Source organism: Mustela nivalis (genome assembly GCF_964662115.1).
Source record: "Mustela nivalis genome assembly, chromosome: 2".
In the NCBI taxonomy this organism is placed as follows: domain Eukaryota; kingdom Metazoa; phylum Chordata; class Mammalia; order Carnivora; family Mustelidae; genus Mustela; species Mustela nivalis.
Window position 1 is genome coordinate 78,731,342 of NC_139021.1, and position 26,227 is coordinate 78,757,568.

General features: G+C 40.8%; 1 protein-coding gene across 2 annotated transcripts in view; it reads left to right on the top strand.

Moving 5' to 3' along the window:
* CA8 (carbonic anhydrase 8) overlaps positions 1 to 26,227 on the top strand; it is an 88,113-nt gene that overhangs the window by 53,944 nt on the left and 7,942 nt on the right. For both annotated transcript variants that reach the window (XM_082719372.1, XM_082719371.1), the window contains 3 exons: positions 357 to 405; positions 2,430 to 2,542; positions 13,961 to 14,130. In XM_082719372.1, the coding sequence (XP_082575498.1) occupies positions 357 to 405; positions 2,430 to 2,542; positions 13,961 to 14,095 (297 nt within the window). In that variant the 3' untranslated portion in view covers positions 14,096 to 14,130. The remainder of the gene's footprint in view (positions 1 to 356; positions 406 to 2,429; positions 2,543 to 13,960; positions 14,131 to 26,227) is intronic.

The following is a 26,227-nucleotide window of genomic DNA, read 5'->3' on the forward strand; positions in this document are numbered from 1 at the left end:
CAGGATTCAGGCATTTTACACCAAAACCCAGGTCTTTGGTGTGGATGTGCTTAGGAGCAGGAAAACTGGGACAGACAACATCATAGACAGACAGTTGTAAACATCACTCTTGAAATTATAGGGAGAATTGAACTGTGGTCACAGCGACGTAGCCATGGAGTTAGAGTAGTTGTGTCTTGTTGGAATCAGTCGCTGCTGCTCCCCTGAGAAGACAGAGTGGGACATCTATAGACATCAGGAGTCGGGGATGCCATTCAGAAAAGATGTCCACCTGGGTCCTTAGTGCTAGTAATTTTTTTATTCTAAAAATTGAGGAATCTTACGATAACATATGGTGAATTTTTTTCTTTTTTCAGGGGAAGTCCAAAACAATACCCTGCTTTAATCCTAACACTTTATTACCAGGTAGGTGTTAATCGCGGTTGTGTTAGAAGAATTTTAACTGTGTGAATATGATTGCGTTGTTTCCTTCCAAATATATACGACTATATATTATTAGTTAATAAAGTTTCTTTACAGTTTACATTCTCTGTCATAGGTAGTACTTTCAGATTGCTCTAAACATGAGTAACCTTTTGAAACAAACATTTTGTCACTTTTTCCATTATTCTCTGAAGAGTTTCTTTTGGATTTTCATTTGCAAGAATTGCTACCTCTGTGTAAAGCACGAGTGTAATAACATAACATTAATATACTTCTAGGATTGGTCAGTGAGGTTCTTACTAATCTCTAGAGTGAAATAAAGTTTATATCTAATTATTTAAGGTAAAGTCTTTGCAGTGCTACTATCATACAGATGTTACTCTTAATTACTTAGGTATATCTAAACATGTAAGAATTCGGTATAAAATACTCAAAGCATAGTTTGTAGTTAAAGGTGGTTTTGTTCAAAATTTTGGTCTTCATATCTCTCTCCCTAAACTATATGCTGTTTCTCAGTGTTTTAAACAAAACCACGTAGGCTGATATATTGTATCATCTGTGGCCTACCTTTAGTTGCTTTACAACAAACCAGTTTTTGCCATGTGTTGAACATCTATCCATCATATTTGATCATGAATTCCTCTAATGCAGAACTAAAAGATTTCTTTTGTCCTGTCATAATAGGACCTCAGTATTTTGCTGTTGAGGGAGATGTATAGAGAGAGCTAGAACAGAATGTTTATTTTTACTTTTATTTTTTAATAGTAAAAATTGCTTTATTATCACAGAATGCCTTTAGATTCTTTTAAAAATCATTGCATGTAAAAATGCAAAAACTTCTTTATTATTTTTTTAATTAACATATAATGCATTTTTTGCTTCAGGGGTAGAGGTCTGTGAATCATCAGTCTTACATAATTCACAGCACTCACCATAGCACATACCAGTGTCCATCACCCAGCCACCCCATTCCTTCCTCCCCCCACTCCCCATCAACCCTCAGTTTGTTCCCTGAGATTAAGAGTCTCTTACGGTTGTCTCCCTCCCGGGTCCCATCTTGTTTCATTTTTCCCTCCCTACCCCCCATGAACCCCTGCCCAGCCTCTCAAATTCCTCCTATGAGAGAGATCATATCTATTATGCTAAGCAAAATAAGTCTGTCAGAGAAAGACAATTATCATAGAACAGAATGTTTAAAAGTGCAGTCTTTGAAGTCAGACGGCTTGGTGTTGAACCTGGCTCTGCCAGTTATTAGCTGAGTGACCTTGGGCAAATTATGTCACCCTCTGTGCTTCAGTTTCCCCATCTGGAAAACAGGGCTAACAATAATACCCATCTCACTGGTTTCCTGTGAGGGTTAAATGAATTCATGTGAAATGCTTAGAAGAGTACCTCACAGGTAGTAAGTGTGGGTTAGGTATGAATAAGTCAGGGAAATTCTTCAATATAGTAAAAAACAACACAGATACATGTCTTCTAAAGTGACTAAACCTGGGACACCTGGGTGGCTCAGTTGGTTAAGTGTCTGCCTTTGGCTCAGGTCATGATCTTGGGGTCCTGGGATCGAGTCCTGATTCGGGCTCTCTGCTCGGCAGGGAGCCTGCTTCCTCCTCTCTCTCTCTCTGCTTGCTTCTCTGCCTACTTGTGATCTCTCTCTGTCAAATAAGTAAAATCTTTAAAAAAAATAGAGAAAGTGACTGAACTGGACCTATACATTCATATATGTATAAGTCTATCAACTTTGTAGAGCCGTCTTTGGCTCACAGAGTGATACACGGCTTGAAATCAGTATTAATACTAGAACGAGGGCTCATTGTATTTTCCCATTGGTTATTTTCTCCCTGACGATCAGTTTAAGAATACGGGTGTGAGGCTGTAGTTTAAAATGACCTCATTCTGAAAATTATTGTTTAGACGATTTGTAATTCTGTAAAGTTATTGTTGGCCTCCTTCAAAGTACTATTAATTAACTTACTTTTTCGTGCCATGTTCACCTGGTTGCACAGATCCTTTGCTTCGGGATTATTGGGTGTATGAAGGCTCTCTTACCATTCCGCCTTGCAGTGAAGGTGTTACCTGGATTTTATTCCGATATCCTTTAACGATATCCCAGCTGCAGGTGAGTACAGCACTTTAAATCGTTCAGAAGAAGTTCTGAGTTAAAGGTTAAATATTGTTTCTGTAAAAGGGAAATGTCTGTTTTATGTCTTAGCTTCCTTTAGATCAGTCACATCTCCACAGATGAAAGTTAGATGTCTTGAACCAGTGAAAGCAATCGAAAGGTCAGGGATGAATAAAACCCAGCTATCATTTATGATCTGTATTTTAAAAGTTAGTTTTTATAGAGTAAATAGAAGTCACTGAAATAGTCAGACTTTTGATTAGTCTAGTTATTTCTTTGTGTGGGATTCCCCAGGAGTGGAGAGGAGAAAGGTCTTGGAAGTGAAAATGTTGGTTATTTCTGTGAGTCATGGGGCTTTGTGATACTTCTTTCTTGGCTTGCACAGGACGAGTTCTGTAAGCAGAAGGGTGAAGGAGGTAAAAAGAATGCTTTGGAAAGAGCTGGATTGTTCTCCAGCTCCACTTCTGGTCACGTACTTCTTACCTTGGGCTTGGCCTCAGTGCTCTAATGGCTGATGCCCAGTCGGTGGGGGCACGGAGTTGAACTGTCATGGGATGTTAGCTAGTGGAACCTGAGGCAACATCATTACAATATGTTTAAATAATGATTTTGATATTATTACAAAAGAGGTGCTTTAAATGTCTCCTGTCCTCCAGGGATCTAAGGGATGTGTTCTAAAAGGCTGTATTTTTTCCTTCATAATCAACCTCAGAAGGCTTAGACTACTCCAAACAAATGAAGTTTCCTTTAGAGACCTTTTTTTTTTTTAAAACAAATTTTTATTACATCTCCTGTTACTTTCTAAGAACCTCAAGTTTATTAACTACTCAGTAAAGCCATCCTTTGCTTGTCCTTAAATCTGCAAAATCCTTTCAACCTTTAACAGTTTCTTCTTCTTTTTGTTTTTCTAAGGATTGATTTGAAAACTTCCCAAATTAGCTTCTCCAGCCTTTTACAGACTTGGATCACACCACCTTGAGGCTTTCATATTTTTAATATGACAGATCCTTTATTTATTCATTTATCCCTGTGTTCTTCAAAGAAGCTATTCCTGAGTGCCAAGCAGACACACAAAGAATATGGAGATTAAAACAGTTTTTGTCCTCAAGATGTTTACAAGAGTGGAAGAGGCAAAGAATCCTACAGATGGGTTATGCTGGCTGTGAGAAGTAAGGTGTTCCTGGCACACATAGGAAAGAAACCCAGCCTGGCCTAGGGGGGACAGGGAACAATGCCCCAAAAATAGTATGAGTAAGTCTGGTAAAGGAGAGGAAAGAAATCAGAAATTTGACTCTAATGTTAGGGATAAACCTTTGGACTAATAATTGTGGGTTTGGATTTTAACCACAAAGATGGTAGCTGCTGTAACAAACCAACCTCAACCTTTCAGTGACCTATCACAGAAGAGATTTATTTATTTATTTTAGAGAGCAAGCCAGCACAGGAGTGTGCACGCATGAACTCGGGAGGGGCGGAAGGAGAGACAGTCTTAGCAGATTCCCTGCTGGGCTGGGATGTGCATTCCGGATTCATGTCCCAGAGGAGGAAGAAATGGATTTTACGATGAGTTGAGCTCAAGTTGAGGAGGAGGTGAGAGAGGGCCGGCTGACTGCCAAACCTCAGTGCAGCTGGAGATGGCTTCATGCAGGGGGCTAAGAAGGACTTACGGACACTGGAGAGGGAGTGACTTCCTGGGATGCAGGATGGGAGAGAGAATCGACCCACGCATGGAGGAGGGACATTAACAGTGACAGATGCCTGGGAGAATTTAAGTAGGGTGGGCGCGGCAGATAACCATACCTTACAGAAGCGGTCCCAGATGCCACTGGCTGGTTGGGGGATCCAGCACAGTTCCAGGTGATGATCAGTGATGGGTGCTTAACCACTGTCCCCTTTCAACTCCTGCCCTTCATGACGTCACAACTCCTTTGAGATCCTCTTTCTATATCAGACCTTGACAAGAAAATCTCACGGTACTAGAGAAGGTTTCTGCCTTTTTGGCCCATGTTTTGTGTTCTCAGTTGGAGGAGTTTTATTTCATCTGACTGTAATACAGAATAAGATCATCTGAGGCTGAAGTGGCCACACGGATTTAGGGATCTTTGGCATAAGACAAGGAGCCAAGGGACGAATGAGATACCCAAGGAAAGAGTTTGGGAAAGGAAGAGTGTGGAGAAGATGGGAGAAATAGTCTCTTGGGAGGTTTTCCTGAGAAAGCTTTTTTTTTTTTTTTTTAAGATTTTATTTATTTATTTGACACAAGTAGGCAGAAAGGCAGGCAGAGAGAGGGGAGGAAGCAGGCTCCCCGCTGAGCAGAGAGCCTGATGTGGGGCTCAGTCCCAGGACCCTGGGATCATGACCTGAGCTGAAGGCAGAGACTTTAACCCACTGAGCCACCCAGGTGCCCCTCTTGAGAAAACATTTATAAGAGAACTTTTTTTTATAAGGGAACTCTTCAAGGCTGGTAGGGTCCCATGGGACTTAGTAGTCTCCATGTGCTATCCAGTTCATCCAAGTCATTTCTCTTGCTGACATCTCATTTCCAAAGCAGGGAAGAAGGTTTGGGATGAGCCGGTGGACGGGTGAAGGCCATGCTTGTTGTTAGCCCCCCAACCAGGTAAGAGTGAGACTGCAGCCTCAGCCGTCCTAAGCTGGGCTGGCTCAGAGTTGTGATCGTTCTGGGAATGACGTATATCAAAGATCAAACACCCCCCTGCATTTACATTTCCTGCACTTTTGTTTTAGGACAATGATACACACTTCCTCATTGTTGTAGCAAGGAGCACAAGTTCTTAGATGACTAAGTTTCAAAACACTGAGGCTGGATACGCAGTATGTTTTGCTGGGGATTCATTCACTGACCTTTATGTGTCCCTGACACTATTAACAAGCAGTTACTGATAAAATGTGTTGCCATAGCCCTGTCTTCCTTTACCCTTTTCTTTTTTTTTTTTTTTTTTTTTAAAGATTTTATTTATTTATTTGACAGAGAGAAATCACAAGTAGATGGAGAGGCAGGCAGAGAGAGAGAGGGAAGCAGGCTCTCTGTTGAGCAGAGAGGCCGATGCGGGACTCGATCCCAGGACTCTGAGATTATGACCTGAGCCAAAGGCAGCGGCTTAACCCACTGAGCCACCCAGGCGCCCCCCTTTACCCTTTTCATAGACAGATGTTAGCATGTGGAATTTCTCCTTTGAGAAAAGGTGAATAATTTATTCACTAATTCATGCATTCACTGATTAATTTGGTAATTTGGCATTTTCTGTATTCCAGGTGCTGTAGTAGGCACAGAAAATGGAGGAATGATAAGACATAGTTCTGACCTCAAGGGGTTCACCATCCAGGGGGAAAGGCAGATATGCTCACATTTAAAGAACAGTAATTTCTGGGGCATCTTGGTGGCTCAGTGGATTAAGCCTCTGCCTTCAGCTCAGGTCATGATCCCAGGGTCCTGGGATGGAGCCCTGCATTTGGCTCTCTGCTCAGCAGGGAGCTGCTTCCTCCTTTCTCTCTCTGCCTGCCTCTCTGCCTACTTGTGATCTCTGTCAATTAAATAAATAAAATCTTAAAAAAAAAAAAAAAGATTGTGACAGTGGGATGAAAGGAGAGGAATGGCTTTAGAAACAAAAAGGCAGTAGAATCAGTAGAATTGGTGACTGAAGACATAGGATTTTCAGGGAGGGCAAACCTGCATATTACTCCCTGGATTTTGGCTGGAGTGACTGGCGAGTGTGTAGTGTCGCTCTTCATGACAGGGAATAAAAATGGAAGAGTAGGCTTTATGGAGAGTATTAGGAGTTTATGGTTGTGACTGCTGAGAGTTTGAGGATGCCTTTGAGACGTCCCAAGAAAGCGGTGTACTTCATAGGTGATGGTTGAAGCCATACGTGGAGAAGAGGAAGGAGATCCTTTAGGGAGAGAAAAGAAATCATGCGGAGCTTGGGGAGTGGCAGCTGATAAGGGCATGCATTCGGACAGTTGTCCCCACCACCTGACTCAAGGGTTGGGAAGAGTCAGGAGGTTGATGGGAAGCCACAGAAGGTGTGAGTTTTAAGAAGAAGGGAGTGGAGGGGCGCCTGGGTGCCTCTGTGGGTTAAAGCCTCTGCCTTTGGCTCAGGTCATGATCCCACGGTTCTGGGATCAAGCCCCACATCGGGCTCTCTGCTCAGTAGGGAACGTGCTTCCTCCTCTCTCTCTGCCTGCTTCTCTGCCTGCTTGTGATCTCCGTCTGTCAAATAAATAAATAAATAAATAAATTTTTTTTTTTAAAAAAGAAGGGCGTGGAAAAATGAAAAGTATCAGATTCTGCACATACATTAAATGATTGGTAGAAAAGTATTAATTGGATTGAGCCACAAGAAGAGATCTCAGGCATTGCGAGGAACTAGAAGAACCTGAGTCTACAGTCCCATTTGTTCAGCATTGCTTTGTTTAGGGGTATTTTTCTAAAAATAGATCAAACCTTTTAGTGAAAAATAAAATTTTGTCACCACAATAAATTTCTGTTTATTGGAAGTTAGCTGGGATTAACCTTGTTGAGCCACAAAAGAGAACATTCTCAATTCCCCTTGGAATTCCATTAAGGATTCCCTTGCTAGGCTGTTAATTCTTGGGAATGTTATTGTTGAGCTTTACTCTGAATGTTAACTGATGTTCTATAAATGTGAGCCATAATGTTTTACTCCCCTGTTGACTAGCATGTTATGCCAAAATTCAGAGACAAATCACTGTGTCTGCATTTGTGTCTGGCTAGCGTCAAAGGGAACCTTGCTTTCTATTGTCCCTTTGGGTAAGGCCAGTAAAAGACTCTAATAACCCTAACACACCAAGTCATGTTCCTCGATTGTTGAGAAAAGCCGTATCCTCCTAATTGGGAGCCAAAGCCAAAGGGATGTGTATTGGAAGGAATAACATCAACTGCTCTTGAAAATACATGACTTTCCAATTAGCAGCAGCTTTTTAAGAAAAAAGACATAGGTACTATTAGCACAAAGGTCCATTATAGCATCTTTTCAGACGGCAGCGGTGTTAAAATGTACACACACACACACACACACACACACATACACATACAAAATGCAACTTACAACAATTTGGAAAAAAATTACAGTTTTAGGAGAATGTAAATTAGTTTTCTCTTGGCCCAAGTGTTTCATTGTTGCTGCTCATATAACTTCAGAGAAAGCAGGGCAGAAAATGAAAAAGTCCAGAGAAGGTAGTCAAAATGAGAGGGACCAAAGAGAGAGGTGGGATTCTAAAATTTAGACCAAGAAAAATTGAGACGTCTTGTATTATTAACTTTAAAGAGGAACAGAGACAACAAAGGGAGGGATTATAAAATATTATTTGTGTATAAAACACTGAAAGGAACTGGAAAATAGTAGGTAGGATCTTTGCATAGCTGAGTCTGTTGGGAAATATAAAACTTCGTATTGAAGAAAAAATGTTTCCTTTCAGATTCCAGGGCTAACGTATGTAAATTAGGCTGTTGGGTCTTATTACAGAAATGATTGGTATCTTGCAGTGTACCATATGCCATAGGATAAGAGTGTCTGCACTAGCCACATTAAAGAAAAGGCTCCAAATCATCGTAGTTTTTAAGTTTTTTAAACAATTAATTATTTGACAGAGTAGGCAGAGAGGCAGGCAGAGAGAGAAGAGAGAGAGGAGGAAGCAGGCTCCCTGCTGAGCAGAGAGCCCAATGTGGAGCTTGATTCCAGGACCTTGAGATCATAACCTGAGCTGAAGGCAGAGGCTTTAACCACTGAGCTACCTGGGTGCCCCCAAATCATATAGTTTCTAATGAAGTGTACAGCAGTTCAGTTAAGGAGGAGTCATCTTCTGTTGACTTGTAGTGTTGACCGTTAAGCCCATCATGGAACACTCACATGCTCAGGGGTACTTGGAATTCTAGAGTAAACAACTGGAAGCCTCTGCTCAGTTGAATTTTTTCATCTTATTCTTGGTTAGCATACCATATGCAAGGGTAAAAGACATGCAATTGGATGGTATGTAATTTTCTTTGATTTTGCTATGACCTAGAATGTTCAATTACTTTGCAGTAAATAGTGGTCTAAGCATTAGGAAGCTGAAGGAAATAATTTTTTCAGTTGAACGATTATGTTTGGAGATGAGATTCTAAGAACAGAATAAAACATGCCAAATTTCATCAAATCTGCCAACAAATTTGTAAGACCCATCCTGATTTCCAGTGACATTAAAATGTGAACAGTAGTCAGAATTGATACTATAATGGCATGTGTGCAAGTATGCACAGAGAAATGATTAAGTTTTACTCTCCTTTTCTGACTTTCTCTGTTTCCCCCTTACTCATCTATTCTGACTTCTTAGTTTATCTGCTTTCTTCAGTTAGATGTGCCTGTTTTTGTTTCTTTCTCTTTCAACTTCAGTAACACTAGTGAAGCAAAGGGACGTGAATGTGTTTACTGTTTCTCACTGTGTGAATATATGTCTGTTCGAACTTAGAAAACCACTTTTAATTTTCTTTTCTTCTCAGTTTTGCCCCTTCTCCACCCTTCCCTGTTACATATTTCCTAGAGATTAAGAAGCAGAACTCTTCCTCGCCCCGACAGCCCTAGTCAGGATATGGTGTGTGCTTGACCAGAGGGATCTGAGAGCCCACCTGGTCCTGGGAGACCAATGAGGTCTGTTTAGGGCCAGGACTCAGCAGCAGGGCCTTTCTTGTCTGTGTGATCCCCACATCGGTTCTGAGGGGCTGGTAACCCTAAAGACCCCAGTTGCTGTGGAATCACCACATGGTCATGTTTGAAAAACAGTTTCAAGCAATTGGGGACATTTGTTGTGAATTGTCTTCTGTTATCCACAATTCCCAAACTTGGGTGGGCTTGTTCGAACACAGATTGCTGGGCCCCACCCCGGAGTTGCTGATCCAGTAGGACTGGGGCAGGAACTTATCCCAGGAAGCACACTTTGAGGACACCTTCTTGTCTACTGGCATTTACCTCCATGTGTAATTTAGAACCCACATTCTCACATCAGAATGTGGAGTTTCTTGAGAGAAGTGTTGACTATCCTGTGGAAACACCATGTGAGGAGCCACATATATAAGACTAAAATTTCTAGGGGTCACAATAAAACAATCTAAATATAAATGGTGGAAATGAATTTAAATAGTATATTTTAACCCAGTGTACCCCAAATACCATTTTAACATATAACGAATAAAAAAAAAAGCATGGATGGGATTTTTTTACACGATTACTTCACTATAAGTCTGACTTCCAGTGTGTGTCCTGCATTTCCAGCACGCCTCAGGGCAGACCAGCTGCATTTCGGATGCTCAGTGGCCACACTGTGAGAATACAGCCCTAGGTTCTCTCTCTTGGGATGCTCCCTCTTCCCTTTTTTTAAAATGAGTGTTTTTTAGGCACTTGTGGGGAATTTTGGATGTATTTTCTCAGCGTCTTCCGTGTTAGAGAGCGCTTCCTCTGTGGTCATGAACTCTAGACTGTAATTCTTGACTGAGTTTGCATATGTGTAGCTCATCAGTAACTGTCCTCAGATGAAGACGGGAAGACTGTGGCAGAGACCAGGACTGGGTATTGGAATAAGGGAAAGTTGGCATCAGTTTTACTGGGCTCTTCTCTGAGCTCTTCCTCAGAAAAATGAGAAAAATGAGACTAAGTAGAGTCTGTGACAGATGAGTTGACTTATGGATGAGAAGTCTTTAAAAAAAAAAAGCAGTGATTTTAGAAAAAAGTAGATAGTGGGTTGAGGAAAAGGAAATAAACAAAAACAATTAGACTGAGTACGTGAAAGGTGGAGAGTCCTATCAATGACATAATCTCAATTTATGTACGTATTTATGGACTATTTAAGTAGAGCTGGCTTTTGACTCTTAACTTGATTGCTGCCATAAGGAATTATATTACACTAATTCATGCAGTGTCATTGCTTGGCCAGAAAAGAAAACCAGATGAGAATGTTGACTTTTATGTGTTCTTTTCTCTTCAAACATGGTAACAGAGATGCAAGTAAAAAGACGTCTGTTAGAGGATATTCACAGGATCTTGGGAATCTTTAAAAATAATTAATGCCAACCCACAAGCCCTGTAAATTAGCACTTTGAATGCACTCTTAAAGAAAGAGGTTTTAAAGCTGAACTTTGAGTGAATAATCTGGTTCATGAGTCAGTGAAGGTTGGAGTCAATGCTTTAGACTAAGTAGAGTGCACGGCCGATTCAGAGAATAGCTATTCAACTCTGTTACCTTCAGAAGACAAGCATTTCTCCCTGAAGCTTGGGTCTCTGTCCTCTCTCCCTCTCTTTTAAATTGGTTAAAAACCGATAGCCATGTTTAAGTAGAGTAGCATTAAAAATTGACGAAGTCATCCCTACTGATGTGTGTGATAGTGATAGTCTTTGTACTGCCCTGACATTTGAATTTCATCACAGACTTTTATCCTGAAATATTATTCCACTCCTTTCTCACTCTCTCTCTTTTCAGTGGGAGATAATGTGGTACGCGCTTGAAACCATTTGAAGTGACTAAAGGTTTTGAGGGGTGGTTACTTCAGAAAAAAATGGCATTTCAGAAAGGCATGTTTTCCCCTCGATCTCTGTTGATGTTTGAAGTCTTCAAAGTATTGCTATGATCAGAGAAAAACATTTCTTGTGAAATAGTTCTCTCTAAGAATGCAGTGATTTGAGACTGGCTGGCTGTGGATTCCGATCGTCTGTTCTAGAAGAAGCTGTTTTTCACAGAATTTGCTTCAGGCTGAGGTCTGGGGCTTGAAAGATTTATCTTCGGTTCAGAATATGTAAATATAAAATTAACCTAGCTTTCAAATAAGCTTCAAAGTCAATCAGAAATGGAGTCTTTCTTAAACTATGCTTAGGCAGTGCACTTTCTAGTCCTTGTTCCTCACTGGTGACCCCGTGCCTGGTGTGTGGATTCTAGTTGCTACCATTATGTGTGATTACATATGAAGAGGCTGTGAGAAGGCAGGACGTTGTGTTTTTGCAGTCTGTGGGTTTATTATTTCCAGTCTACTTTTTGCAAAGAAAATTGTAGCTAAATATTTATCTCAAGATGCTAAAGGTTTGACTTCAAAAGAAGTGCCAGTATCTGCTGAATAGTTGTGTGTGCTGTAGGAGTATGCTCAGTGATTCTCATGAATTCTCTCGCTCCTGCATTGTCCTTGCAAATGCTGTTGTCGTCGTCCCTTACGTCCATGTGAAAACGGAAGCTTAAAGAGGTGATGTAGTCTGGCCGTTTTGGTTCTTCGATGTCAGAGCCAGGGTGTGAACTGGGCTGTTTTAAAATTTTTAAAATTTTTATTTTATTTTTTAAAAAAGATTTATCTTTATCAGAGAGAGAGAGAGAGAGAGCACAAGCAGGGAGAGTAGACGGGGGAGACGCAGGCTCCCCGCTGAGCAGGGAGCCCGATGTGGGACTCAGTCCCAGGACCCCGAGATCATGACCTGAGCTGAAGGCGGACGCTTAATGACTGAGCCACCCAGGAATTCCTGAACTAGGCTTTTGATGCACAGCCCAACAGTCTTCACCTCCATAATTTCCTGTTGAAAAAGCCTGACTAGGTTCCTTTCAACTCCACGCTTAGAGAAAACCTAGTAAAATACATGCCACAAATAATGACAGGGAATTCTCCAATGCAGCCTTGGAGAAGTTTTCCAAGTGCAGCAAATAATAGGTGATGCCCGTATTCCGAACCCAAGATTCCAAGAAGGTCTGGGGAGAAATCAAAGTGTAGATTAAACCATTAATTGCTTATGTCACTGACACTTCTGTTTTCCAAGTGCAGCAAATAATAGGTGATGCCCGTATTCCGAACCTAAGATTCCAAGAAGGTCTGGGGAGAAATCAAAGTGTAGATTAAACCATTAATTGCTTATGTCACTGACACTTCTGTAGAAGGGCAGCGAGTAGGTATGATAAAAAAGCAAACAACAGGACAGTACTAGGTGGGTCAGTCTTACCCCATGTGGGGAAATCAACATGTAGGGAAAGCATTTGGAGACATGAGAAAGTAAGATCTTAGAGGTTAGACTTCTGACTTGCGTTCTGATGTAACAAGTGACTTCCTTTTCCCTTAGCTCTGTTTCCCAGCACGTATATAAATAGTTGGAATATTAGAATCCTGGGAAAGTCCATTCTTTTCGGGCCCGGGAACCTCTTCTTAGGAAATGCACATGTAAAATGTTCCATATCATTGAGGGTTTTCATGAGCCCCTAAAGTCTCTAGGGGCTTCTAGACTTTTATTCGAACCCCCGAATTGATGGATCTCCTTCATTTCATTTTAGTTCATGAGTGGCAGAATTCTGTGGCTTTGTTGTGGGAAGAACTTCTGTAGATAGAGCCCTGTGATAGACACCTGGTGGACTTTTGGGGGATAGATGCTACTGAAAGCACATTTGTTCCATATCTTGCGATACATGGAGGGCAGAGGTGATACCGGGTTGATGGGAATTTCTGAAGAGTTGGCACTGGACCTGGGGGAAGAGCGGGCGGACTTGGACTTGTCTGACCCAGCTAACGTGGACACACTCTCAGTCTGTCAGTTTCCTCTTTTGTGAAAGGAATGAAAACTGTATGATGTGACTCTGTGGCATTTAGCGAAATGGCAGATGATGATACCTGTAGATAAATCGACTGATGGGAATGAGTCTGGTGAATGTTCATCACATTCGCTTGTTGGTCAGCAACTGCTTAGAGGGTCCTGGCAGGATATGGGTTCTTAGGAGGCACAGACCTGTCAGATCGGAGAAACTGACCCTTGGGACTCTGGGAATCTCTTAACATGTAATGAGAATCCCTGGGATCTGAGAAGGCCACCTGAGAAAGGAAATGAACGTGAAAATTGATATGGCTAAGGGAGGAAGCTGGGCTTACATTTTTTGGAAAGTCAGAGGTTTTCACTGGACCAGGGCTCTCCAAAAAGCTAGAAGGGCAGCAGAGAGGGTTGTGTGATAAAAGGCATGTCCATCTGATAAATCTGACATCGATTCGGTGTTAGCATGCAGTAATACTAGATTTCATTAACTGAAGCTCTGCTTGGAACACTTACTCCTTTGTTTGCCTCTCCTTTACTGTGTTACAGACAGGCATGAGAGCTTTTTGAGAGAGGGGTATTGCATTTTGACCTGAACAAATCTAGCAGGTTTCTGTGACTACTGGGGGTGTCTGGAGACCTTACTATCTCTCTTTCTGCTGCCTCCATTTCTCGTGCAGCAGGGATGGCTAATGTTTTAGGTTTGGAAGAATTAAGTCTGTCTTACTTTTCTTGAAGAATAATTTTTGTTTTCTTTGTACAAACTGTTGTAGTTTATGTGTATATTAAGTCACTGAGGAATCTCCAGTCTCGTCCGCGTCTGGTAAATAATCCATCTGTTTTGTTCCGTTTCTATTTTCAGATTGAAGAATTTCGAAGGCTGAGGACACACGTGAAGGGGGCAGAGCTTGTGGAAGGCTGTGATGGGATTTTGGGAGACAATTTTAGACCCACTCAGCCACTTAGTGACAGAGTCATTAGAGCTGCATTTCAGTAGCCAAAGAGAAGAGGAATAAGACGGTCTTCATCAGGGTATGTGCAGATTAAGTAAGCAAAATGGGGCTTCCAGTTCCATAAACCAGAGTTATCCTCACGGCAATCCTGATAGTTTAGCAGTATGCATGCCCTTCGTTTTGATACAAGTGAGGACGCATTCTCAATTCCTGTTAACCACAAGTCAGGTGGCTTTAAAAATTTTGTGCAGTGTTGAAAAAGAACCTCCAGTCCTTGCATTTTCCCACTAGAGCAGCCTTTAATTCCCATTTTGGTTTAATCCTGACCTTCTTCAGGTAAGGAGCCCCACGGCAGAGAAGCAGTCTGTCTTTATTCAAGGCAAAGAGGTAAATTCCTTTTTAGGGCTCCCTATGCTTCACCCTTGAAATGGTAGCAGTTACCTCCTGATGACTGAGGAACATACAGGGAGCCACCGGGGCGGGGGAGGGGGTATGTGAGCCTTAGACCTGACCCTTGTCTAATGCAGATGGGATCCTCTGTTGGGGTAGGAGAGGGCAGATCTGGTGTGCGTGAAAATCCTTGTCCTGTGGAAGTGCTTTTATTTGATAGATCAGGAAGCACTTCTTAGGTATATGAATATGGTATACTTCTTCATGGACTGAAATATAATCTATGCATTTTCATATGTTGGATTCAATATATGTATACCTTATCCCCAAAGAACTAACAAAATAAAACATCACAGAAATGGGAAAGATCAAATATACGTAGATGCCTATATACTGGATTATTTCTTTACCTTGTCAATTTCCCAAGAGTATGTACATAGGTCAGGGCATGTGGCTGGCCAACCACTGTTTCCCACAAGAGGAGAGCATCTGCTGGAAGTTACGTAGGTGAGCAGGGCAGAGCTTGGACTTGGTTTAATGAACCTTGGTGAGTATAAGCTCACATACTGTGGGAGCAGAACAGTATAGACGGAGTCACAGATGAACAGATGAAATCTCTGGTTTCAGGAAGTCAACAGGGTCTTGAGCTAGACAGCTGACATTAGACTTTTAAAAAGTGACCATTTTGGGCGCCTGGGTGGCTCAGTGGGTTAAGCCGCTGCCTTCAGCTCAGGTCATGATCCCAGGGTCCTGGGATCGAGTCCCGCATCGGGCTCTCTGCTCAGCAGGGAGCCTGCTTCCCTCTCTCTCTCTCTCTGCCTGCCTCTCCATCTACTTGTGATTTCTCTCTGTCAAATAAATAAATAAAATCTTAAAAAAAAAAAAAGTGACCATTTTGTCCATGTGTTCCCCAATCCATTTTTCTTGCCTCTCTGTAACTATTATACCATTTATACCCAGTAGTTCATCCAGATTGTCTTTTTTTTAATGGGAATGTGCTTTGCTCCTACAGTCCTTCCCACCGCTCCTATTGCCTGTTGAAATCCGAGCTTCCTGCAGGCTCAGCCCAAATCCTGTTCTCAGCATGAATTCTCTGCTCCTCCCTTAAATTGTACTTCTTTATTCATATCCTTTCTCCCATTTAGCTGTTTGTGTGTTTTTTAACTTTCTGGGTTACAGTCAGACTGAAGGGTTGAACCATGTTTATTTTGCTCTGAATCCATGAGGCCACATAACAATTTGTGTCTTGAATGTCTGTTGGCCAATTAGCGATTCTTTAGAGGTACACACGTGCCAGTCATTCCCGGACTCTCCGTTTCTGACTTAGCTGGTACGGTTCATCCTCTTCCTATTTTGGAGATGGTGAGAGCCAGGCAAAGTTGCTCTGGTAGGACTGAGAAGGGACTTTCAGTAAATCCTATCGGGTAACATGCGAGAACGTCCCAAGAGTGCTTTAAGCTAAACCTTATGTTGGAGGGACTAAAGAATTCAAATTTTATTTGATCAAAGATCATCACTGTATGATTGGTTCTGGGTATGCAGAGGTCAGAAGAACAGACGTCTCTGCTCCCAGAAAACTTAGAATCACATGTCAGGAGCCTGATGGTGGAAAAATAAATATTTCAAAAAACATATGACTACACTTTGTAATAAATCCATAAATGAGAACAACAACAAAGTACAGAGGAGGAGATTTCAGGTAGAGGGAGTATCTTTTGCAAAGGCCCTGAGGAGCTACTTCCTGTGGAGGAGGTAAAAATTTGATTGCATTAAAAAAAAAAAAAAAAAGAATTTGATGCATTGAGGTACATAGGAGGGCCCTGTGAGTCTGGGGCGTAGGAATCAAAGAGACAGGGCTCTTATCTTGGAGGCCTAGTCAGCCACGTTAAGGGATTTTTATTTTACTGCTGATGCATTGAGAACCCATGAAGACTTCTACTCAGGGGAGTGGCCTGAGTAGAAAATGTACCCCATGTACATTTCCAATAGATCACAGAAACTGCTGAATGAACATACAGGATGATGGGTGGTCAGGGGCAGGAGTAGGGAGATATTTTATTTTATTTTTTTATGATTTTATTTATTTATTTGACCGAGATCACAAGTAGGCAGAGAGACAGGCAGAGAGAGAGGAGGAAGCAGTCTCCCTGCTGAGCAGAGAGCCTGATGTGGGGCTCGATCCCAGGACTCTGGGATCATGACCTGAGCTGAAGGCAGAGGCTTTAACCCACTAAGCCATCCAGGCGCCTGTAGGGAGATATTGTCGAAGTCTGCTGGGTAGCCGAGGGGAAAGACAAAGAGCTCAGATGCTAGACGAGGAGCAGCGGAGATGGGGAGAAGTTAAAGTGTGTTTAGTAGACACTGAAAGTGACACCCAGTTGACTAATCAGGGGATGATGGAGAGAGCCGGAAACATCAAAGATAACTTCTGGGGTTTGGGGGCTTCAGAAACTGCACATGGATGAATGACATCATTGAATGACAGCACGAAAGCCGGAGTAGACTCTTGGAAAATTAAAGAGTTGAGTTGGAGCTCCTTGGATGAGAGATGTTTGTCAGTGGCAGTGGTGGACGCTTCCTGCAGCTCGCTGGGATTTCAAAAGCAGAGATCACAAAGGAGGTCTGAACTGAATGTGGGAGTCATTGAGGCGTTGGCATGAGGTTATACATACCCGTCTCATGTTCTAATGCTGCACAGGGCTGTCTCATTTAAGTGTTCACAAAATTTAATGTGGGACTGTATAGATAAAGCTCACAGAGGCCTGGAGAAGTTAGATCACCTGCCAAAATCATGCAGTCTTTAAGCAGCAGAGCTAGAAATTGGACCCAGGCAGCCCTGGCTGGCAGAGCCCCTTTTCTTACCCGCTGTGCGGCAGGGGTCTGGGAGCGTCCCCAAGCTGGAGGGGAGGGTGGTGTGACGAGGAGGGAATGTGTCTTGCCACAGACCTGAGTTGAATGGGAAGGGTGGGGGGTAATGTGTCATGGCAGCTGTCGATGAGCTGGGTAGAGAAGAGCAGAAGCTGCAGCGACAGAGGGGGAGAAAGGATTGTGGGACACTTTTTAAACAAAAAACTACTGACACTTGTCTGTATGCTGGGGTAAGGAGCCAGTAGATGGGAGGCAATGAAGATGCCATTCCTCAGGGGGGCTCGTCCTAGCAGGAAGGTCTCTGAAGCCTTGAAAGGGGACGGAGTCTGGGGTGCCTCTCTGGCTCGGTTGGAAGAACATGAGCCTCTTGATCTGGGGAATCTTGAGTTTGAGCCTCCCCCTGGGTGTAGGGATTACTAAAAAAAGAAAGGCAACAAAATCCTGAGCAAATGTGGAAACTGTCTTTCTCATGAGAAGGGACAGTTTCTGGACTGTAATAGCAAGGGAGACGGGGAGGTGGTTAGCATTGTTGTGACTTGCCTTTATTATTTAAGGAAGAATGGGGCTGCTGCTAGGAGAGGCGAGAGGAGGGGGAAGGTGGGAGACTGGAGCAGAGGGCGGTGGTTGGACTCCCAGCAGCTTCCCCAGGAGGAGGCACAGGTGGGCTGGCAGGAGGGGAAGGGAGGTTTGGTGCATGTGAATTTATTAATTTCCCCAGTCTAGGTTTAGTGTACTTTCTGAATATCAGTAACTGTAAATGACACATTTTATGAAATCAGATTATAGCCTTGAATTTTTGATCCACATCTAGCCCTAGACCAGAGGTGCTTTTCTCTAAATATCTCAATAACCATGACTCTTTCATCTCCCCCCACACGTGTACACAGACTGAAATGTTGCTGACATTATGTGTATTTCAGATGTTTCATATTCCTTATATGATAGGAAGATAATGTACAATTTTTCAAGGCTTTAAATTAATTATGATCTATTTCTTTTAAAAGGAGGATGGATTGGCATCCTTATCGTGGTGACTGAGATTACTTAAAGGGGTTACTTTCCCCCAAATTCCTAGGAGTGGTGCAGGAATTCTTTCAAGGGCAACTCCAGTTCTGACTTCATCCTTCTATGAATACATTTTTGACCCTTTTATCTTGAAATGTGTAATACAAATCTAGTCATAGTTCTACATAAAAATTATATTGGGAAATCAGACTTATGGATGTGTGCTTTTTATTTGATATTTAATAATGCCCTAAGGCAGGTAATTCAAATTTTTATTAAAGTGAAGTGATTTGACAGTCAGACTTTGAATTTAATGCATGAATGTTTCATTTAAGCTCTTGGAACTGAAAAGGAAAAAAAAATTTTTTTCTGGTGGTTCTCTAAAAAATGTTTAAAATAATTCAGATTTATTTTAGCTATGTCTTACTAAAATAACTTTAGTTTTTGGACTTAAAATGACTTTTTTTTTTCATGACATGTCTAGACATCTGGAGGGCTTTGATAACCAAGACTTATTATTTCCATGAATAATCTGTGACTTTTTATATTACCATTTAAGAAGTATGAACCATGGTTTTTATACTTGTTTAAAGAACTAGCACATAACTCATCCAGGTGCTGGAAATTCTTAGTTTGCAGTGTTAGTTCAGATTTCTGGGAGCCAGGGACCATGAAATGATCCTTTACCCATTGAATTTTCTGTATGAGAACCAAATCTTAATAATAACAAACAAAAAATAAGACCAAAGTTTAGTCTAGTTTACTTGTTGTTCTTGATATCTTAATATTGGTACTTAGTTCTGATGAGATGATTACTTGCCTGTTTGTCTCATGAAGTTTTAGCCCACTATTTAAAGCTTTAATGACTGTTCAAAGACTTGTCTGTTTCCCCTGTAACTCAGATATATTTAAGCTGCACATGTATATAGTAACTATACTTAATTATAATTTTTTATTATCCATAAAGCCAATGCCACAATTCTCTTTAAATACTTTCCTTTCTTCCCCCCACTTTAAGGGGGAAGAAATCTAAGTATGCCTTCAAGTAAATTAAGGGAAAAAATAAAGGAAGCAGAAAAAAGAGGGTTATCAACCAAAGGACTGAATGACCCCTTTGTCAAGCCTGCCCTCATTTTTCTTTCTGGGTCTTTGAAGCCATCCTTGACTGTGTTGAACTCTTCCCTCCGTATACTTTTGCAATTAATAATGTTGTCTTTTTAGTTTTAATAATGCTATCACAAGCATCAGTTTCTTATCTGTTCTCTTTTGTAACATAAAAAAATTACAGCCTTAGAAAAGGACAAGGCTTTCTAAAAAAGGAGGGGGCCTACAAGGGGAAAGGGAGAGTGTCAATTCTGAGTGGCCAAGTAGGGAAAAGCTTTTATCCTTTCTGAACAAATGGAACGCTCACAGCCATATTTTCAGTCAATAGAACTTGGACTTTTCCTCACTCTAATAATTTAACTTGATGCACAGCATTAAGGTGAGAAATGAAAACTCGATGGATATAGCTGTTTTCTATTTACTGTATCATATAGAATTTCTTGAAAATGGAATGGATTTCCTAAAGGATTTCAAAATGATTTCAGGAAAAGGCCAGAATATCAAGGGTGCTCAACCTGTCTATTATGTTTTGATTATGTGATATAAAAATTGTTATTAACCCAAGAATGAAAAGCATCAAAGCTGTATAGGCATTTCTTCAAGATTACTCAACAAGGATAATAATCCCTACTTCCATATTTATCCCTTTTCCTTTTAGGTTTTAGAAATTTTAATGATTTGTAGTAGATAAAAATTGCAGGATGATTTGTCCCCCCCACCCCTCCGCCACAGCTCATGAATTCAAAGAAAATTGTGTTTGGGAAGAAGAAAAGAGAACATTTTGCAGTCATGGGTCAACTTGTATGTTGAACATTCATATATTCTGATCCCTTAAATATAGTAGGTTTCAAGATTTTAAACCTAGAGCATACATTTTTCGTAAGAAAATTACTGAGACCAGGTGATCTCCTCTAAACATGTTCTCTTATGCATCATGGATGCTTGTTTTGGTAATTTCCTCAGATCAATGTATAATTTTTCAAGGCTTTAAATTAATTACGATCTATTTCTTTTAAAAGGAGGATGGATTGGCATCAAAAAAGGTCTCTGAAGCCTTGAAAGGGGGCGAAGTCTGGGTGCCTCCCTGGCTCGGTTGGAAGAACATGAGCCTCTTGATCTGGGGAATCTTGAGTTTGAGCCTCACCCTGGGTGTAGGGATTACTAAAAAAAGAAAGGCAACGAAATCCTGAGCAAATGTGGAAACTGTCTTTCTCATGAGAAGGGACAATTTCTGGACTGCAATAGCAAGGGAGACGGAGGTGGTTAGCATTGTTGTGACTTGCCTTTATTATTTAAGGAAGAATTTTTCCATTTTTCCACTCTGAGACTAATTATTAAGAAAACCATATTCATCAGGAGGCACTCATTGTGGTTTCCTTGTTTATTTGCTGTTCATTCTCTCGAGTTTCTTTCTCCTGATGAAGTTTACAGAGACTTAGGAAAGCGGTCATTCTGGAGCTGGGGAGGTATAAAAGCTCCGCACCCAGACTTTTCAGGAGTCCACTTCCTGTCGGAGTCCTCACAGCTCAGCCTGTGAGGAGGCATGCTGTCTTTGTAGGCGACTTCTCCAAACCTATAGTTTCTGTTCGCACCAGCTGCACATGACCCATGCATTTATAGTCTCAGACTAGGTCTCTCTAGTCAGTTCTAGTCCTGGAGGCCCAACTGTCTGTCTGACTCTTCTCTTGGAGGTGTTGAAGACATCTTAAACTCCGTATGTACGAGAGTGAATTTATGAGCTGGCTCTCTTACAGTTTTTTTAGAAACCTGAGTTATATTTACTCCTCTCTCCCTCACCTCACTTCCCATTTCCAATTTATTATCCAGTTCTGCAGATTTGCCTTCTGACAGCTCCCAAATCTGTGTCTGTGTCCCTATGCCCAACATCACACCCCGTGAAGTTAGCCTCATTTCTTACCTGGCCTGTCGCCAAGAGCACCCCTTCCCATAGGATTATTAAAGAAAGATGGCTACAAATAAAAGACTTGGAGGACGTGGTGCAGTCAGACTTGTGTGTTAGCTGTGAGTGGTTGAAAAGAAGACTGAATCCACCTCTGAGTACAGTGGGAAGGGGTGCTGTGACTAACTGGCAGGACCTGCCCTTGGGAGTTTGGTGTCAGTGGTGGTTATTGCCATCCGTAATGAAGGGTACTATTACTGGCACCTGATTGAAATGTTCACTCTTAAGGTACAGAGTCTTCTGGAAATGGGCTTTGGAAAACTTATCTGCATTAGAGCTTCTGATCTGTAGCTAGGTGTTAGCAGTTAGCCAGGAAATACGGAAGCGTGATGAAATGACGGGAGTCCTCTTTTAATATTTTCATATTGTTATGTAATAGTTATGGTCCTGATGATTTATATAGCAAATTGCTTACATATAGCCAAATTGCTTACATATAGCAAAACCTAGGGAATCTGAAATCTCAGCATGGACATGAAATGGCATGAGGGTGAGGAAAGCATTATGATGTGACAGTGAAGAGGAAATTACCCCAGACCTCTTTGTTAGGGATGAAAGTTGTCTCCTGAAGAAGGGAAAGGGTGAGTTAGAGAAGAAACCACGTGAGAGAAAGATAGTTATCAATAGGACCCTCAAAAGGGTGAGAATGTATTTTAAAATGTTTTTACTAAAAATATGCCATAAAAAGTTGTTAAACTATATAGGTCTTAGAGATGCATGTGCGTGAGTGTGTGTAGGTTTGCTTTATTTTGGGGGCTACTTCAGTATTAATTAAACAAGCATTCCAGTTAAAACTTGTTTTGATAACATGCACAGATAAAATAATCTAGACAATACCCAGTATCTGGGGGACAGAATCTGATATACTTGTTAGGTAAGGTGGAGATTTCTCTGATCAAGAAACTGGCCACTAGATAGATGACACGTTCTCCAAATAAATTGTTAAATCGGGAAAAGCACATTGTTTTGGATGAGTCTGTTTTCCATTACAGCACTACTTTAACCCCCTTCAGAATTTCTGAATTCTTGGTGTACTTTTAGTGGTTAGAAACTCATCAGGGTCTTTAGGGCTTGTTAACAGAAAATCTTTTTAGGACATCTTGGAAACTTGGCATTGACTGGATCTGAAGAAGTTACTTAATCTAGTCATCTGCCAGAGGAAGGCTTCAGCTCAATTATTTCAGATAGCTGTTCCCCGTATCTATACACAAGCAAACAAATCTTTGTTGTTGGGGGAATATCTACTTCAGACTTTTTTGTTACTCCTGTATAATGCAAAAAGGGTGAGGGGGGAGACCTCTCATGAAATAGTATCTCTGTAAAATAGTAACTGAATTTGGAATGCCATTTTGATAGTAATGTTTTTATGTTTTTCCATAAATAAATTTTTTTATGAATCTAACTGATTATATTCCAAATTTATGTTTTTTCTTCTGTTGGCATCATGTGAGAATTCCTTTAACCTTTATGCTACAGAGAAACTCATCTAGTCACTGATACGAATGATCATCCTGATTTTGCTACAACTAATGATTCTTTAATAGTATCTTTTCTTTAAAGAATGATTATATTTAGTGGGTCCCAGCAATAAAAATCACTGTAATGAGGAAGAAAAGATTGTAAATAAGAATAACAATGTTATTAATCATTTAAATTAGTCAGTTATGGCACATTCCTGTACCTAAAATATGTCCATAGGAAATAATGCTAAAATCCACATTTACTTATAATTAGACATAATACAAACCTTCTTTCATTATAACAGTTGCCCAAATCCCAATTCAACTTAATTTCATTGACTTTGATTTCTGGACTAAAAGCATTAAGCATGAACTAGTGAAAAATGTATATTATGTGCATTCAATTAAGAAGTAATTAGATACTCAATCACCCTTACAACACACCAGGGATTAGGGAAGAAAGAAGAAAAATGTGACTCACTGTAGTGTATAAAAGTTTTGTTAATTGGTTTGCTGCTAATTGAGATTGAGAAAGTGTCAAAGTATCATAACGTAGGTTTACTACTGAACAACCTTAAAAGCTAAGTTTAATGTTTTATGATACTCTGATGCAGAATAATGTAGAAATTACCAATCTGTATGATTTATCTTAGGGTTCTGAGTAAAGTTTATGTATTCATTCTAAATTATACAGATTAGCAAGTGGTGGGAAGAAAAAGAAATGAGTGGTTTGTTATATTTCAGACGGTGCTGTATTTTATCTCATTTAATCCCCACAACAATCCTGTGAGGCCTGTGTTTTGATTTATGTTTTAGAGATAAACCGAGGCTGAAGGAGGTTGAGTAACTTGGGTCATGGTCACAGCCAGTAAAGTACAGAGCAAGGATTCAGACTCAGGTAGGTTTAACTGCAAACCTGGAGCTCCTGTCACTACACCACATTTCAAATAACAAAGGGTAGAAAGTTATGAGTATATCTTTGTATATCCTTGTATATCTTTGCTCCTTATCTCTTTTAGATATTTTCCCGGAAATGAGACTTCTGGGAAAAAAGGACACGCATGTTTCTGTTTTCGGTAATATATTGCTGCAATACAGGGTTATGATAATAAGGGTTATGCAAATGATGCAGGCTGGCTGGGTCCCGGAGAACCCAGCGTGGGTCCTGCAGGACCAGCCAACATAGTCCTTGGCTTAGTACAGGATAGAAATCAACCTCCAGCCATGAGGAAGTGAGAACAAATTTTACTGAAGATCTAGAGTGAGTGCAGATATGGGCAGAGCATCTGGGAGACTTGGAAAGAAGACAGGAGAGTGAGTCTTATTGTTGCTTGGGGTCTTGGGTTTTTACTGGGGATTGTGGTCCAGTGCCCATGTCTTCTCATGCATCCAGGAACAAAGATGAGTGTTGAGGTGTGCTCCGCACATCACGTACGCTCTGGAACCAGGGCTTTTGGTGTCAGTGGTCTTGGAAAATGTTTATGATGACCATGCTTGGTCACTCCTAAGATGTTATCTACTGAGAAACCACTAACTCCTTGACCTCTGGAGGGGGATAGACCTAATCTGTTCTGTGAGGCTTGTGGAAGGCAGGGGTGTAGGTCTTCACAAGAATAAAGGCAGAAGGAGTTAAAAAAAGCAGTTTTTCATGGGGTCCCTTTATGTATGTACATAAATGCTTGTACCACTGATTGAATATTTTATAGAAAGTGTTTCTGCCATTTTTTTCTTATCACCCGGTATACTTTCCACCTCTTTCTCATTTCTTTTTTCCTCCTTGATTTTTTGAAATGTGATCATCTCCCCTCTGCCTCTTGAAATTGCTGTGGCAAGAGTTGCCTTTGATTTCTTTCTTTTTTTGTTCTTTGTTCCCATGTCTCTAAATATGATGCTTGTTCAGGACAAAAAATTCAAACAGTATGGAACAAAATAAAGAAGAAGTAATGGATTTCTCAAAGCCTCCTGTCAGTAACAGCCATCACCAGGACTGGGGTGAACACGGAGACCCCATAGCACAGTGGGGAGGTCTCGCGTTCCATTTTGACTCCACCACTAATTAGTTGCGTGATCCTGAAAAAGTTGGCTGATGTCTCTTAAGTTATTTTTGTCATCAGTCACAAGAAGTCCCTAAGTACCTCAGAGTGTTACTGTGAAGATTCACTGAGATGATGGAAAGGGCTTACCATGGTTTTGGTCCACGGTGTAAGTATTCAGTGAATACTTAGCTTTATTGTTATTTTTGTCCCTTTGGTCTCTCTTCATGCATTTATCTTCTATGGAATATGTAGATATACAGTGTTCCTCATGAATTATACTCAGGCTATTTTTCTTTTCTTATTAAAGATTTCATTTTTAAAAAATTTTTAAGTAATCTCTATACCCAGCATGGGGCTTGAACTTACCCTGAGATCAAGAGGAACATGTTCTACTAACTGAGCCAGCCAGGCGCCCCAGAGGATTTTTTTTTTTTTTTTTTTTTAATGTAGGCTCTATATCCAGTGTGGGACTTGAACTCATAATCCCGAGATCAAGAGTTGTACGCTCTACCAGTTGAGACAGGCAGGTGTCGCAGGCTGTTTTTTCTGTCTGCTTGACAATATATCTTTTTATGCCATTGTGTAGGTAATAGGCCATACTTCTAAATGATTACCTTTTAAATAAGTTACCATAAGTATGTACCAAAATTTTATTGCATTGTTCCTCTATTATTATATATTCAGGTTATTTACAGTATTTTGCCATCCTTAGTGATACTGTGGTTGATTTATGCATCTGTGTCCTTAAAAAATTCTTGGTAATGAGATTACTGGTTCAGAGAGTTTGAATTAGAGTGCATATGTATGGATATTGCTTGGCCTGGGAGTCCTCTCCATTTATGCTTCCACCAAGCACAGTTCCCCTCACCTTCACCACCATTAACTGTTTTCAGATTTTTCATCTGTGCCCGTCTGACTAAAAAGGATAAAAATACATTACGATGTTAAATCCCGGGATGGCTTGGTTCTGTCTCTGAAGTCCCTCTCCTAGTCCACCAAACTCCCTATTCATGACCATCGCTCACAATCCTGGTGGCGTATGTGTATGGTTTAGTGTTTGGTAGGACAAGGGTCCTCACCTAGCCCTTTCTGCAGAATTTTCCTGGCTGTTTTCCCATACTTAGTTCTTCCAGATAAGCTGTAGCATCATTTTATCAGAATAGTCGAAATAAAGAGTGAAAGAAAGGGGGTGTGTGAAAAAGAGTTTGAGAAAAGAAAAAGCAAAAAAATCTTGCTAGAATGTTTCATTTGGGTTGCGTTGAATATATAGAGGGATTTAAGGAGAATTGGTATTGAATCTTTCTATTAAGGAACAATGCATAGGTCAGGGCTTGTTAAAAGTGTTTATGTTCT